Source organism: Oryctolagus cuniculus, chromosome 8 (genome assembly GCF_051225735.1).
Source record: "Oryctolagus cuniculus isolate XC-2025 breed Fujian yellow rabbit chromosome 8, ASM5122573v1, whole genome shotgun sequence".
In the NCBI taxonomy this organism is placed as follows: Eukaryota; Metazoa; Chordata; class Mammalia; order Lagomorpha; family Leporidae; genus Oryctolagus; species Oryctolagus cuniculus.
The window spans coordinates 1,665,113-1,681,970 of record NC_142874.1 but is presented as its reverse complement, the minus strand read 5'-3'; the positions used below and the strand labels follow the sequence as shown (position 1 = coordinate 1,681,970).

Genomic DNA, 16,858 nt, shown 5'->3' with positions numbered 1-16,858 from the left:
GATCTCTGTCCTTAATGTGCTGTACATTGTGATTTAATGCTATAACTAGTACTGAAACAGTATTTTTCACTTTGTGTTTCTGTGTGGGTGCAACTGTTGAAAGCTTTACTTAATATATGCTAAATTGATCTTCTGTATATAAAGAGAATTGAAAATGAATCTTGATGTGAATGGAATGGGCGAGGGAGCAGGAGAGGGGAGGGTTGCAGGTGGGAGGGAAATTATGGGGGTGAAAAAGCCATTGTAATCCATAAGCTGTACTTTGGAAATTTATATTCATTAAATAAAAGTTTAAAAAATGAGAAAAATAACCATACAGCAATAGCAAATTTGAATCTCTTTTTTTTTTTTTTAGGTAAGTTATAATCTTATGTGTTTCTCTACAGTGAAGATTAGCATTGCAGATACTCTTCCTCTCCCTCACTTTTTATTTTAGAGATGAGAAACCTGGGGTTTTAGAAACTGAACCCCAAGATAAAAGGAATATTTCCTTTTTTAAAGAAGATTTTTTTTTATTTGAAAGGCAGATTTACAGAGAAACAGAGGCAGAGAGAGAGAGAAGTCTTCCATCCACTGGTTCACTCCCCAAATGGCTGCAATGGCCATAGTTAAGCTGATCCAAAGCCAGAAGCCAGGAAGTTCTGGGTCTCCAATGTGGATGCAGGGTCCCAGGCATTTGGGCCATCTTCTACTGCTTTTCCAGGCTAGAGCAGAAAGCTGGATTGGAAGTGGAACAGCAGGGACTTGAACCAGCACTCATATAGAATGCTGGTGCTGAAGGCAGAGGCTTAGCTTACTATGCCACAGTGCTGGCCGTGAAAGATTTCTTAAACCAATATTTGACTTTGGTTGGCCTTTAACCTAGACTTTTTAACCATATTTGCATGGGCAAATTCAATTCTAAACTCTTTACACCTCAGCTTTCTCTTTGTAAATTTATAATACTGCCTCCAGAATTAATCTAAGGTATAAATGATACAAAGTAAGGCATTTACTTTGTTAATCTGGCCCCTAGAAGATGCTTGGCAATGTTAGTCCTGTATCCAGTTCTTCTGATGTTTTGTTTTGTTTTGTTTTGTTTTGTTTTGTTTTTGTACTTGGTGAATTAGAGGGTGGTGTAAAATGCTTTGAAAAGAACAACAAACATCAACAAGACACAAATAAAAATCGTATCCTCAAATCTAGATGTTAAACTATGCCGTGTACACCTGTGCTAAGAGTTACATTGAAATCCTTGTCATTCATTACTTGAGAGAAGCTGTCCAGGAATAAAGCAGCAGGGGGATTTTTCTGAGGGAAACAGTGTGTGTGAGGGAACCGGATTTGGGACTCAGCAGCAGTAGCTGTCACTTCTTAAGATTTTGTTCAAGAAAGGAAGAACAGCAGCTGACCCTTGAGATTTGGGGTGGGAAGGAAGGGAAGGAGGGATGTAAACAAAAGCAAATGCTCTCTGGTTCCCAGACTGTCTCCACCCACCCCGCACTGAAGCCCTAGGAGAGGGCCAGTAAGTCTATCTAGGAATGCCCTGGCCTGGACTCCATTTCCCAGAGTCACCCGGTGCTCTAACATTTCCTGCTCTGAATGCCTGTGCGTGTGCATGTGGGAGAACGTGCGCATGCGTGCCTTTCCCTGTGGCTCGGGGCTGGGAAAAGAAGTTCATTTACCGATCAGAGAGGTCTCTGAGAGGCCGTGCTGCTCCTTCTCCCACATTCCCTGGGGAGTCTTGCTCTGCAAGTGCAATTGCAGGCGGTTCGGGAGCACACACCCCAGACCTGCCGCCCGCTGCTTCTGTGCCTCTGCATCTGCCACCGTGGGCCCCAAGTTCCAGCGACTTCTCCTGTCCCACACTCTCCGCTTTGCTCTCCAGGTGTCCTGAAGAAAGGGGACGTGCTCCTGAGATTTTCCACGGCAAGTATGGATAACAGGAAGGGGCATCTATGCGTGTGTGGGAGAGGGGAGGGTGCAATGGTGGGTGGCGGCTCCCAGACCTCTATTACTTGCTTCTCAGTGATCCTGGGAGCTTCTCCGCTAGAGTCAAGGCTGGAGCCCAGGTGTTGTGTCTCCCACCACCACTTCCCAGTCTCCCGACCCTCAGCCAGTCCCACGGGCTGCCTCGCTCAAATTCTCCTTAAAGTACACTGGAGGAGGAACGGCACAAGCAGGGCAGTTGAGAGCACTCTGAAGGAAGGAGTCCCATTCTCTATATTTAAATCAGCCCTGTTCTCACTTAGGGTGGGTCAAAGAATGCCTTCCAGGTGGGCCTCCTGCTATATCCCATCATAGTTCCAGCTGAGCAGGGCTCGGTGGCCTTCAAAGTAGGATTTGGCCTTGCTTAGTATATGCTAAGTTGATCTTCAGTATATGAAGGTAATTGAAAATGAAACTCGAATGTCAGGATGGGAGAGGGAGTGGGAGAGGGGAGGGCCATGGGAGGGAGGGAGGTTTGGGGGGGAAGCCACAACAATACACAAGTTGCACTTTGTAAATTCACATTTATTAAATAAAAAAAAAAACTATATAACAAACAAAAAAAAAGAAAAAAAGAACTTAATACTTTACCCTTTTAGTATTTTTTATGTTATACTTAAAACTATTGGTTGAACTCTGTAATTAATACACAATTACTCTTAGGTGTTTAATTAATGCTATAACTAGTACTCAAATAGTATTTTACACTTTGTGTTTCTGTGTGGGTGTAAACTGTGGAAATCTTTACTTAATATATGCTAAATTGATCTTCTGTATATAAAGATAATTGAAAATTAAAAAAAAAAAAAACAAAGTAGGATCTGGCTCCTGGCCCCCATGCTGGACCCCAAAGACACATTTGACAGCTGGGCTGCTATGTGTTTGGCTGACTTTCCCAGCAGCCCGTGAAGGTTGTGCAGTAGCTTTGTGGATTGATCTCTCTTCCGTGTATAATTAACAGACTCTTTCAATCTGGAGCTTGAGGCCATGGAAATGTAGCTGATTTATTTTCCTGCTTTTCAACTTCTGTCTTCAACCCTTGTTATGTTATTAGGGATGTCAACCATTATTACCTGCTGCTAATCCCTTTGCAAAGTGAAAAGTGAACTGAAATTAATGCAAGTCTATCGCATGAGTCAATAATGAGCTACATTAATATGGGTTTTCATAAAGTGGAGAGCTACGAAAACATAAATACAGAAAAGTCATAATGGCCAGAACTGCTTGGATCTGAAGTCAGGAGCCAAGAGCTTCTTCCAGGTCTCCCACACAGGTACAGGGGATCAAGCACTTGAGCCATCTTCCACTGCTTTCCCAGGCCATAGCAGAGAGCTGGATCAGAAGTGGAGCAGCCAGGTCTCAAACTGGCACCCATATGGTTTTACCTGATTGGCTACAGTACCAGCTTCAAGTTATTTTTTTTATTCTGGGTTCTGTGTTTAACCCCATGACACTTGCAACATTGGAGGATATTAGTGATAGATTTTTATAATTACTGTGGTCTGTGGAAGCCTTCGTTCAAGGTATTAATGTGAGGAGGGTAAGGAAGAAAGAGATGCCCACATGGTAGGGTAAAAGATGTGGCTTTGGGCTAGCACTGTGGCATAGTAGGTTAATCCTCTGCCTGTGGAGCCAGCATCCCATATGGGCACTGGTTTGAGTCTCAGTTGCTTCTCCTCTGACCCAGCTCTCTACAATGGCCTGGGAAGGCAATAGATGACCCATGTGCTTAGCCTCTGCACCCATATGGGAGACCCAGAAGAAGCTCCTGGCTCCTGGCTTTAAAGCAGTTAAGCTCTTCTGGCCATTTTGGCCATCTGGGGGTGAACCAGCAGAAGGAAGGCCTTTCTCTCTATCTATCCCTCTCAGTATCTGTAACTCTACCTCTCAAATAAATTAATAAAACATCTTTTTAAGAAAAGAGAGATGTGACCCTAAAAACTATTGCTGTAGACTTTCAGTATAATGAAGTTTTCACTTGATTAACTGAGTGATTCATAGGTTCTGTTAGAATCCTGTTGTCACCAGATTACTAATCTGTGAAACTCATTTAGCATCATAGTAAGGTTATCTAGGAAGTAAAAATAGGAAGTGAATCCTGGATAGAGGTTGCTAGGGTAACAGCATTCTTCCTGTCAAACCCAGTGTGTTTTTGACCTTTTTTCCCATGTACTCTCTATTAAAGTGCTTGTGAGTGGACAAGCAGTTATGTGTTTCTGCTGAAAAGAGCTGCTTCACACCCAGGAAACAACTGTAAGACACTTTCTCAGTAACTATGTTGTGTGTATATTCATACGAACTTGACAACAGCCAACAACAGGATTCCTAGACTACTCAGACTGACTGTTCTTGGCACATCATTCCCTGCTCCGCTATAAGTTTCTGGCAAGTTCTTTAAAATTTTTAGGAGAGACATGTTTCATATGAGAGACATAATCTGGTAATATAGCAGTGATGTCTTTAAGGAAGCAGTCTGATGGTGTCTATTCATCTTCCCATTAATAACTTTCACTGATGTCTACCACAGGGTGGCAGAAGGCAATCCTCCTCCTGAATTGCATCAAGCCAGGAGGATTCATCTACAGTTTATCTGAGCTTTCTTTGTATGAGGGAATAACCAAAATACTTTGTTTAGGTTTTTTTTTTAAGATTAATTTTATTTACTTGATAGGCAGATTTACAGAGAGATGGAAAGACAGAGAGAGGTCTTCCATCCATTGGTTCATTCCTCAAATAGTCACAATGGCTTGAGCTTGGCCAGGTGAACCCAGGAGCTAGGAGCTTCTTCTGGTTTTCATACTTGATTGCAGAGGCCCAAACATGTGAGCAATCATCCTCTGCTTTCCCAGGTGAATTAACATGGAACTAGATTGGAAATGGAGCAGCCAGGTCTTGGACCAGTGCCCATGTGCAGTGATGGCCCTGCAAGGGGCTGCTTAACCTACTACACCAGCCCCATATGCATTTTTTCAAAATAGGGGGAGGGGTTAAATTTTTTATAATATGACTCTCAATATAAAGATAATAATTTGTAGTAGTTGATGATTTTGGTTATATTTGAGTTTCATTGAATTTCTATATTTTTGAAGTTAATAAGTATTAGTAGTTATGTTATCCTTGCTTTGATAAACAAACTCCCATCCCTCATTTAAAATGCTTTTTAAGATAGATTTAATTTGGGGACTGGCACTTTGGTGTGGCAGGTGAGGCCACCACTGACAGTGCTGACATCCCATATGGGTGCTGGTTAGAGATCCAGCTTTCTGCCATGGCCTGGGAAAGCAGTGGAAGATGGCCCAAGTTCTTGGGTTCTGCACCTGCATGGGAGACCTGACAGAAGCTTCTGGTTCCTGTCTTTGGATAGATCCAGCTCTGGCCATTGTAGCCATTTGGGGAGTGAATCAGTGCATGGAAGATCTCTCTCTGTGCCTCTGCCTCTCTGTAACTCTGCCTTTTAAATAAATAAATTTTTGCATGCTCCACCATGGTGCTGGTCCCAAGACCTAACAGGTTTTCTGGGTGCTTATCCTGGGGTTCACCTTGAGCACTAAGTACAGTTATTCTGTGTGACTGCATATTTCATGTTCATTCTTTTTTTTTTTTTTTTTTTTTTGACAGGCAGAGTGGACAGTGAGAGAGAGAGACAGAGAGAAAGGTCTTCCTTTGCCGTTGGTTCACCCTCCAATGGCTGCCGCGGCCGGCGCGCTGCGGCCCGCGCACCGCGCTGATCCGATGGCAGGAGCCAGGAGCCAGGTGCTTTTCCTGGTCTCCCATGGGGTGCAGGGCCCAAGCACCTGGGCCATCCTCCACTGCACTCCCTGGCCACAGCAGAGAGCTGGCTTGGAAGAGGGGCAACCGGGACAGAATCCGGCGCCCCAACCGGGACTAGAACCCGGTGTGCCGGCGCCGCTAAGCGGAGGATTAGCCTAGTGAGCCGAGGCGCCGGCCTCATGTTCATTCTTATGGAAAAGTTTTTCTCATGTTCTGAGTGTTTGGATGGGCTACATCTGCCCATAGTGGAAACTAAACCTCCATTTGGCACTTGGAGACAGAGTGCTGAGTCCTGCAATCTTCTGAATGAATTTAATCAGAAAATGTGTTTTGAAACATTTGGTCTATGGGTAGGCAGGGCAGTTTTCCTGGATCCCTGTGAGAACTGATGAACTGATAGTGTTTTTCTACTTAACATTATATTCTGAAATTTACTTCATTTTATTTTCTTAAAATAACTATATTTGAAATTTGCTCCCCCCTTCTGAAATTTTTGTGCTTCTATCCTCCTTATAACCATGGACATGAGTAGCCCTTTTCATTATCTTTATGATACTAGAAGAACAATGGAACATTGCAACTCTCTCCCCTGGCAGCACATCTTCCTCAGTACGTCTCTTTGAATTAGACACTGGGTTAACTTGGCTGCACAAAAGACTTATATCTAAACCCAGTGTACCTTTTGAATGAAAGTCATCATAAAATCAATATGCCTTGTAAACCTCTCATCTTTTGTTTTGAAATATGTTGTGAATGTGTCTTTTATGTCAGTGTCTACAAGCCAGAGACTTCCCACTTAAGGCAGAAGGCTGCTGAGGGACAGCACAATTGTAGCTTTGCTCTGTTACTTTACTGTGGCTACTGTCTCACCCTTTCTCTTTATTTGTTTTAAGATTGAAAAATTTTATTTTAAAGGCAGTGTTACAGAGAAAGAGGCAGAGACAGAAGGATGGGGATCTTGTGTCTGCTGGTTCACTCAAGAGACTGCAATGAATAATGCTGGCCCAGTCTGGAAGTCCAACCAAGTGTCCCATGTTGGTGCAAGGACCCAAGTACTTGTGCCATCTGTTTCTGCTTCCTCAGTTGCATTAGCAGGGAGCTGGATCAGAAGTGGAGCAGCTGTGACTCAAACTGGCACTCATGAGGCTGGCATTTTGGCACAATGGGGAAGGCCACCATCTGCAATGCCAGCTTCCCATATGGGCAGCTGTTCATGTCCCATTTGCTCCACTTCTAATCTAGCTCCCTGCTAATGGCCCGAGAAAAGCAATAGAGGATGACTCAAGTGTTTGGGCCATTGTAACCCATGTGGGAGACCCAGATGAAGTGCCTGGCTCCTGGTTTCTGTGTGCTTCAGCCCTGGCCATTGCAGCCATCTCAGATGGAAGATCTCTCCTTTTTAGCTTTTATTTATTTATTTGCAAGGCAGAGATTGAGGAAGGGAGAAAATAAGAAGAGATTTTCAATATGCTGGTCTACTCCCTAGATGGCTGCAATGACCAGGACTGGGCCAGGCCCAAGTCAGGCACCAAGAGCTTCATCCAGGTCTCCCACATGGGTGGCAGGGACCCAAGTATCAGACCATCTTCTTTTCCAAGGCCACTAGCAGAGAGCTGGATCAGAATTGGAGCAGCCAAGACATGAACTGGTGCCTCTATGAGATGCCAGCATTGCAGGCAGCAGCTTTATGCTAATCCACAATGCCACCCCATCTGACTGTCCTCTCCATACCTCTGATTTTTTAAAGATTTATTTTATTTAATTGACAGAGTTACTGACAAAGGTAGAGACAGATAGAGGTCTTCAATCTGCTGGCTCACTCCCCAAATGGCCACAGTGGCCAGATATGAGCTATTATGAAGTCAAGAGCCAGTAGCTTCTTCCAGGTCTCCCATGTGGATATAAGGTACCAAGGACTTGGGCCATACTGTGCCACTTTCCAAAGCACATTAGCAGGGAGCTGGATTGGATGTGGAGCAGCCAAGACCTGGACCAGGGACCATATGGGATGCAGGCCAGGGCCTCAACCAGCTGTGCCACAGCACTGGCCCCCAAAACTGACTTTCAAATAAGTAAATCATCTTTAAAGGGTGGACACACATTGGATCCCAGCATTTTATTTGGTGGTGGCTTAATCCACTGTGCCACAAAGCCAGCCCCACCCTTTATCCTTCTGATGACTTGTCTGTCAAGATCTTGGTGATATCTGCTGAACAACTGTTGGTATTATGTTAGACTCTTCTGTTTTATTTTGGTTCTCGTTTGTTGAGTTATTTTGGCTGTCACTTTTGGGCAGCAAGCTGTGATGTCATCAGTGGCTAAAGCTGCCGTGTGTTAGGCTGGCACTGGTTCTACCTTTCCATTTCTTCAAGTAGAAGTGGAAAATGAAATCCTCTCAAAACTAACATGCTACAAAGTAACAACTGGAAATCAAGCTTCCTTTCTTCTCACCTAACAGACCCAACTGGTCTCTGTGTTTCTCATTTTAGCCCAAACCTACATCAGATTCCTAGAGCAGAAGGAAGCTTATTTTTCAAGGCAGAATTCATAGATGTGGTTGTCCATTCACCTCTGAGAATTAAAGCCATCACTCTGCTTTTTGACTGGTTTTCAGTCTGTGGTGGTGCCATCTCACAGGAAGACAGATTCCTCACAGAAGAATACACCTAGGTGGAGAAAACTTCATGGAGTGGGTTTTCCAAAGCGAAATGGAATTCTGGCCTGGACATCCTTGAGATCATGATCAGCAGAGTGGGGAAATTCTTAGCTATGTCCATTCACATCCTTTCCTTCTTTTGTTCAATGTATTCCTCTCTTACATAGTGCTCCATGCTCTCCTTCTGTTGCACACACACAAGGTGTGTCTGTGATTGAGGCTGTTTGTGTACCACTGCAGTATCTGGAGTTGCCTTTGTCTCCATCTCTGACCAGAAACTCAGATGCAGAGTGAGGAGGGGACTGCCACCCTGCCACAGAGTTGGGGCCCCTTGCTCCTTTACTTTTCTTCAGTGCAGGAGCAGCCTTAAACAGAGCTGTACTGGGTAGTATTATTTCTTTTGGATTTGAGTGCTTGGATAGCAAAAAAAACAAATATTTTTTTCTTATAGAACAGATTGAGGAGGCACCACATAAAGTCAGCTGCAACTTTCTTGGCTCCTGTACATGTCAAGATAAGTCAGGATATTTAGGGCTATTTGTTAAATTTTTTTAAAAATTAAAAATATTTATGTGAAAGGCAGAGTTATAAAGAGAGAGACATAAATCATTTATCCACTGTTTCACACCCCTAGTGGCCGCAACAACTGGGGTTGGACTGGATTAAAGTCAGGAGCCAGTATCTTCTTCCACATTTCCCATGTGGGAGTAGGAGCACAGGCACCATCCTTTGCAGCTTTCCTAGGCACATGAAGGAGCTGGATCAGAAGTAGAGCAGGTGGGACATGAGCTCATGCACAATATGGAATACCAGCATTACAGGCAATGGATTTCCCAGTATGCTCTACTGTCTTTTTATTATTATTATTTTTATTTGAAAGGAAGAGTTAGAGAGAAGCAGAGGCAGAGAGAGAGAGGGAGGGAGAAAGACCTTCCATCTTCTGTTTTACTCCCCAGTAGGCTGCAATGGCTGAAGCTATGCCAAACTGAAGCCAAGAGCCAGGAGATTCTTCCAGTTATCCCACATGGGTGGAGGGGCCCAAGGACTTGGACCATCTTCTACTGCTTCCCCAGACCTTAGAAGAGAGCTGGATCAGAAATGGAGCAGTCGAGACTCAAAGCAGCACCCGTATGGGATGCCGGCAATGCAGGCAGCAGCTTTTCTTGCTAGGACACAGTACCAGATCCTCTATTGTCTGTTTTATGGAAATATATATTTAAGGGATATTAGAAGGCCATTCAGGCCCTTGATACAAAACATTTTGAAATAATGATTGACAGTCCACAAGACTACTTCCAAACGGAGAGAGCTGCAGGGACAGAGAGGCAATGATTTTGAAAGGGTATGAGGAACAAAGGAAGGTGAGAAGGCCAGAAGAAATCTTGAAAAGTATTCCAAAGGATAAAATAATAGGACAAAGGTCATTTGTGCAGATGTCTATTATAGGGTTTTCCTTTTTTTTTTTAAATTAGAGATAATTTCTAACATAATTTGTGATATACTTGACTCACTTTCCAGTTTTTTTCTTACAAATAAGATGTGCTTATAAGATGTAGAGGGACTGGTACTATAGTTTAATCCTCTGCCTGTGGCACTGGTACCCCATATGGGCACCAATTCTAGTCCCAGCTGCTCCTCTTCTGATCCAGCTCTCAGCTATGACTATGACCTGGGAAAACAGTAGAAGATGGCTCAAGTGCTTATGTCCCTGTACCCAAGGAGGGGACAGAGAAGAAGCTCCTGGCTCCTGGCTTCAGATCAATGCAGCTCCATGTGTTATAGCCATTTGGGGAGTGAACCAGCAGATCTGGTTATCTCTGTCTCTTCCTCTCACTGTCTATAATTCTACCTCTCAAATAAATAAAATCTTAAAAAATAAGATGTAGAGAAGTACTGTAATTAAATGCAAGAGTATACTCTTAAATATGCAGTTAGCATTAAATATTTGTTGAGAAAGGGATGAGCTTGGCTTTGTGTGTGTCTTGCTTAGAGCAGAATTTTTATGACTGAATTTGTGATAACTAAAAATCAGTTTTATAATTGAAACATTGACCATTTTTACTGCTGCAGCCTCCCCCTCACTCTGTGTCCCTACGCAGATAGTCCACATGAGAGTACAACAGAAAGAGGCCTGCATATATGGAGTAATACAAATATGCCCTTTGCTTAAACCAGGGGATTGATCCACTGGAGTTCTTTGTGATTCAGTTTGCATTTTTCTGTAGAGTGAAATATAGTTACTTGGGTAAAGTATCTTGTCTTCTAGTAGCTGATTCCAATTGGCTTTCTTATCCATCTATTTCACATCACAGGTGATTCCCAAGACAGGTATTGGACTCTATGGAAGAAAAAAAAAAAAGTAGCCTTTTCAGAGTTGATGTATTTCTCCTGGAAAATTGGAGAAATGTTTTGTAAGAAGCAGTTCATGTATACTTCCCTAGAAATGAGACTCAAGTGATTCCCTTTATTTGCCCCTCCCTGAGCTAGTTCCTGAGGCTCATTGATCAGGGAAAGAATGCTAATATTTATAGGCCAATTATGAATGATCCATGTTTGTCTTACACATGAGATGTCTACAGATCTGTTTCTCAAGGCCTTTAAGATAAAATAAGAAAATTTTACAACAAAAGAGAAGGTTGGCATTGTCTGTTGCCTTGGTCTAGGATCTGTGCATTTATTACCCACTTAGTTCTCTGACTCCTATTGTGTGCATCTCCTAATGGTTCTTTTTTGGCCATTCCTGTGTCCAGATTCCTTAATGGGTGACAATCTTTGACCAGACTCCCAGTCTGATAACTTAGCCCAAATTGGAGTTGACTAGTTTGTATACCCACTTCAAGATTAAGGTGGTCCAAAACTGCCAATGACCAATGACTGGGCTGCCTTTATGCTCACTCAAGAGATAAGATTCTGGGCACAGGTCCCAAGTGGCTTTGCTTGGTCCTCTTCCCTTGATCTCCCTGGTGACCAGGCTGATTCTCAGGTAGGCAGGGAACTTATTGGCTCATAGAAGTCTCCAGATTTCTGTTTTGCATTCATCTTCAAAATACTTGAATGTTTTCCCTTGGATCTCAAAAGTCCTGAGTAGGGAGCTTTATTTTGTATTGAGCTGTGTCTTTATAAAGACAGGTGTCACTGAAGACTGTGTGTCCTCAGAATCAACTGAACTCACCCAGGCCTGGATAGAGTTCCAGGATCCTGGCTTCAGGCTGAACATTGCCTGCTGTTGTGAGTATTTGGGGATGTACCAGAAAATGGAAGAAATCTCTCTCCCTCTCCATCTTCCCCTACCTTTCAAATAAAATGAAAAACATAAAAATTGGGGAAAAAATGTGTTTTGCCTTGAGTCCTAAGGAAAAAGTAATTACTGTTGTTATAGGTAGAACTCAAATGAGTGCACTTCACAAATACTTATCAATCTCAGGTTAAAGGCTTGGTCATCACTGTTAGCTGGGCAACCTACTTAGCTCCCATTCTATAATGCATCCCCTTCCGTCATCTGCAGTTCACTTTGGGTGCTCATAAAACACCAAACTGCCTCCTGACTTTGCATTCCTGTGTTCTTTATACCTAGCTTGGCCATCATCTCATTTTCTTTAGCAGCATGCTAATTTTTATGAGTGCTTCACAGGCAAAGAATAATGGGGACATTTATTTTCTCTGAGCTTTCACCCTAAGTGGTTTATTTTATGAAATTGATTCTGGGTGATGTGTAGAACTTTGCTGGATTAGAAGTTGTGGTGCAGAATTTGATATTAGAGAAATTGGGCTGTCACTGCCACTTGCACTGTGCCCCACCCTGCAACCCATGCCTGCCTTTGGATTCTGTTTTTATAGAGTGTTGGAATGAGGCAGTAGTGATTCAATAAAGGAATGAATTTTCAATTGATAAATATTTTTATTTTTATTAATACAAAGAGAACAGATTGCATAAGAATTTAATTCCAGAAGAACATAACCATACTTCTCTATTTCCTCCTCCTTTCTTCCTTTCTCTTTTTAAGGGTTTAGTACGCTGGCTTTTTTCCCTAACCTAGTTTTTACCCCTTCACTTCCAACCTTCCTGTTCATTTGTTCCTACTTTACAATCTAGTACTTTAAGCTTTTTTTCCTTTCTTTCATGCATGTTTTTGCCTACTCCTACCCCAATTTCAAAGAAGGAAAAATGAATAAAAATCATGAGATATTGATTCAAAGACAGGAATCCTATCCAGAAATACCCTGCTGTGTATCTCACTTTCCATGTTGGATTGCTCTCCCCCTTTTTTTATTCTATCAGCTAGTATGTGCAGACACTAGTCTTGTTTATGTGATCCCTTTGGCTCTTAGTCCTATCATTATGATCAATTGTGAACAGAAATTGATCACTGGGACTAGTGAGATGGCATTGGTATTTAAACACCTAAGAATAATTGTGTGTTAATTACAGAGTTCACCCAATGGTACTAGAACAAAAAAAAATACTAAAATGGATAAAGTATTACATTGTACATCAACCGTCAGGACAAGAGCTGATCAGGTCACTGTTTCTTATAGTGTCCATTTCATTTCAACAAGTTTCCCCCTTGGTATTCAGTTAGTAGTCACCAATCAGGGAGAACATATGATATTTGTCCCTTTGGGACTTGCTCAATTCACTCAGCATGATGTTTTCCAAATTTCTCCATCTTGTTGCAAATGACCAGGTTTCATTGTTTTTGACTGCTGTATAGTATTCTATAGAGTACATGTCCCATAATTTCTTTATCCAGTCTACTGTTGATGGGCATTTAGGTTGGTTCCAGGTCTTAGCTATTGTGAATTGTGCTGCAATTAACAATAATGTGCAGACAGCTTTTTTGTTTGCCAATTTAATTTCCTTTGGGTAGATTCCAAGGAGTGGGATGGCTGGGTTGAATGGTAGGGTTATATTCAGGTTTCTGAGGAATCTCCAGACTGACTTCCATAGTGGCTTGACCAGTTTGCATTCCCACCAACAGTGGGTTAGTGTCCCTTTTTCCCCACATCCTCGGCAGCATCTGTTGTTGGTAGATTTCTGAATGTGAGCCATTCTAACCGGGGTGAGGTGAAACCTCATTGTGGTTTTGATTTGCATTTCCCTGATTGCTAGTGACCTTGAACATTTTTTCATGTGCCTGTTGGCCATTTGGATTTCCTCTTTTGAAAAATGTCTATTGAGGTCCTTGGCCCATCTCTTAAGTGGGTTGTTTGTTTTGTTTTTGTGGAGTTTTTTGATCTCTTTGTAGATTCTGGTTATTAACCCTTTATCTGTTGCATAGTTTGCAAATATTTTTTCCCATTCTGTCGGTTGTCTCTTAATTCTCCTGACTGTTTCTTTTGCAGTACAGAAACTTCTCAATTTGATGCAATCCCAATAGTTGATTTTGGCTTTGACTGCCTGTGCTTCTGGGGTGTTTTCCAAGAAGTCATTGCCAGTACCTATATCTTGCAGGGTTTTCCAATGCTCTCTAATAATTTGATGGTGTCAGGTCGTAGATTTAAGTCTTTGATCCATGTTGATTGAATTTTTGTGTAAGGTGAAAGGTAGGGGTCTTGCTTCATGATTCTGCATGTGGAAATCCAGTTTTCCCAGCAGCGTTTATTGAATAGACTGTCCTTACTGCAGGGATTGGTTTTGGATCCTTGATCAAATATGAGTTGGCTGTAGAGGTTTGGATTGATTTCTGGTGTTTCTATTCTGTTCCATTGGTCTATCCATCTGTTTCTGTACCAGTACCATGCTGTTTTGATTACAACTGCCCTGTAGTATGTCCTGAAATCTGGTATTGTGATGCCTCCAGCTTTGTTTTTGTTCTACAAGATTGCTTTAGCTATTTGAGGTCTCCTGTGTCTCCATATGAATTTCAGCATCATTTTTTCCAGATCTGAGAAGAAGGTCTTCGGAATCTTGATTGGTATTGCATTGAATGTATAAATTGCTTTTGGGAGAATGGACATTTTGATGATATTGATTCTTCCAATCCATGAGCATGGAAGATTTTTCCATTTCTTGGTATCCTGTCAAATAAATAAAAATAAATCCTTAAAAAAAAAAAAGATGATGTGTCTGACAGAAGACCAGTGGGCCTCCAGGTATACAGAAAGGGGTTCTAAAATTTCTGTAGACAACTGGTCTCATACAAGATGGCTGTGGGGTGGAGATGGGTGTTCACACCATTTGAGCTGAATTGTATATGAGTTGAACGTAGGTTGCACCTCTGCCACTATTTACTCATTTCTGAGATGAGTGTAGCAGTAATACTAGTGAAATGTCCTTACTGTGAGATGTGTGCAGCCTGACTTACACTGTGTTGCAATTGTATTTATGGGGTTTCTGGTATATCTTCTTCAAGTGAAGTTTCTGGTTTCCTTCATTGTATAGCCTGCCCAGTACTACTCATTCAAGGTTACAGAACTTACACAATACCTAGTTTCTGGGGACATGGAAGTTTGGGTACTGGGGGACAGTCCCTTTTCCTTTGGAATTTAGTAGTTGTTATGGTATTTGAAGAAGGCAGCTCCAGAAATAGGAATTTTTTCTCACAGAATACAACTTAATGCTCTCTGAGACAACACCTAAGGCTCAGAGCACAGACAAGAAATCATTGAAAAGTAAAGATACTAGTTGCATGGTCCAAGCAGTTACAGATCATACTGACCAGAGTGAACAAGATGTACATGATATCAACTTATCTCATCCATTAGTTTTTAAGACTTGGTGGTACTAGAAGTTCTGGACCAGCATTCAAAAGACAGCTGTGAATAGATTAGAAAGACAGTGGTCTTAAGGGTGCAGCCTGGGGTAGAGGGATAACCTCTCCTATCTGAGAGTCACTATCTTCATTGCTTCCTACCACATGCCCATTACTTCATTCCACTACCAGGATCTCTAGAAATAGGGGTCTGTGAAACCTAGTCTGTCATATACTTAGAACCTGGGCTATGCTACTACCCCCTGACTTCTTCCTGGTAGCTCAAGGAAGTTTTTCCAGGATCTCTGTAAAAAAGATGAAACAAATTTTATTTCCGGAGAAAAGTGGTTTGTGTAGTGTCACATGATTTGTAAATACCCAGCACCCTAACTTCTGTCTAATGTTCTCTGTCTTGCCACACTTAATTAAAAATCATTTATTTTTCAGATCTGTTTCAGAAACTGTTACCAGTTCAAATAGTACTGCTTTAGAAAACTTCCCTGAGCATGTCTTCCCTTTTGCTACTAATGCTATGTTTGGAGTGTGTGACTTCAAAAAGCATATCATGAGGCTGGTGCTGTGGCACAGTGTGTTAATGCCCTGGCCTGAAGCACCTGCCTCCCATATGGGCATGGGTTCAAGATGGCTGCTCCACTTCTGATCCATCTCTTTGCTATGATCTGGGAAAGCAGTAGAAGATGGCTCAAGTCCTTGGGGCCCTGCACCCATGTGGGAGACCTGGAAGAAGCACCTGGCTCCTGGCTTCGGATTGGTGCAGCTCTGGCTGTTGCAGCCAATTGCGGAGTGAACCATCAGATGGAAGACCTCTCTCTCTCTCTGCCTATGCTCTATGCTCTATACTCTCTCTGTGTAACTTTGATTTTCAAATAAATAAATAAATCTTTAAAAAAAAAAACAAAAAGCATATCATAAAAATTTTCCCCCTTTAAGTAATTTCTTTTTGAACAATATGCAGTATACATGCAGCTACAGAAAATTACTGTGAACCTTTATCCTGCTTTCTGGAATAGTAAAATTATATTAAATCAGATTCATGTGATAATAAGCTTCTTAAAATATAAACCAAAAGAACACAATGACCATATAGTGAAGAACAACCTTATGATCTCCAGATAATATATATGTATGAATCCCAGGACTTTTTTTTGTGTGTGTCAGCAGCTTTCCTAAGGTCTAATTGATAGGTAAAGATTGTGTTTATAGGAGCTTTTTTTCTAAGTTTTTTAAAAATTTATTTGAAAATCTTGTATATAGAAGAGAGACCCAGAGAGATCTTCCTTCTGCTTGTTCACATCACAAATGGCTGCATTGAGCAGGGCTGGGACAGAATGAGGCCAGGAACAAGATCTTCATCTGGGTCTCCCACATTGGTAGCATTTGCCCGAGTATTTGGATCATCTTTCATTGCTTTTCTCAGGCCATCAGCAGGAAGCTGGATCAAAAGCAGAACAGCCAGAACATGAACCAGTGCTCATATGGGATGCTTGTATTGCAGATGACAGGTTTAATTGCTATGTGACAATGCTGGCCCTGTTTTATGGATTTGAGGTTGTATGAATTGTTTGCATGTAATTCAACTTTCTGCATACTTAATGGTATGTATCAGCATTTGATGTAGGACAAATCAGAAAACACAATGGCTTAACAAATAACCATTTGATTTGCAGTTCTGACTCTGTTTTATGGGCTTGGCTCAGCTGGGCAGTTCCTATGATCAGTCTGGGAGCGGAAATGAGTTTAGTCATTTGGG

The 16,858-nt window shown here is 42.0% G+C and overlaps 1 protein-coding gene across 6 annotated transcripts in view; it reads left to right on the top strand.

Annotated features, from left to right (window-relative positions):
* Positions 1–16,858, top strand: part of LOC103345491 (zinc finger protein 717) — a 554,757-nt gene that overhangs the window by 525,978 nt on the left and 11,921 nt on the right. The window contains exon 1 of one of the 6 annotated variants that reach the window (XM_089301826.1): positions 1,506–1,908. The exons of 1 other annotated variant lie outside the window; for it this stretch is intronic. In XM_089301826.1, the coding sequence (XP_089157952.1) occupies positions 1,521–1,908 (388 nt within the window). In that variant the 5' untranslated portion in view covers positions 1,506–1,520. 4 more of the 6 variants (XM_089301827.1, XM_008249894.5, XR_016211506.1 and 1 more) reach the window with 4 other exon arrangements.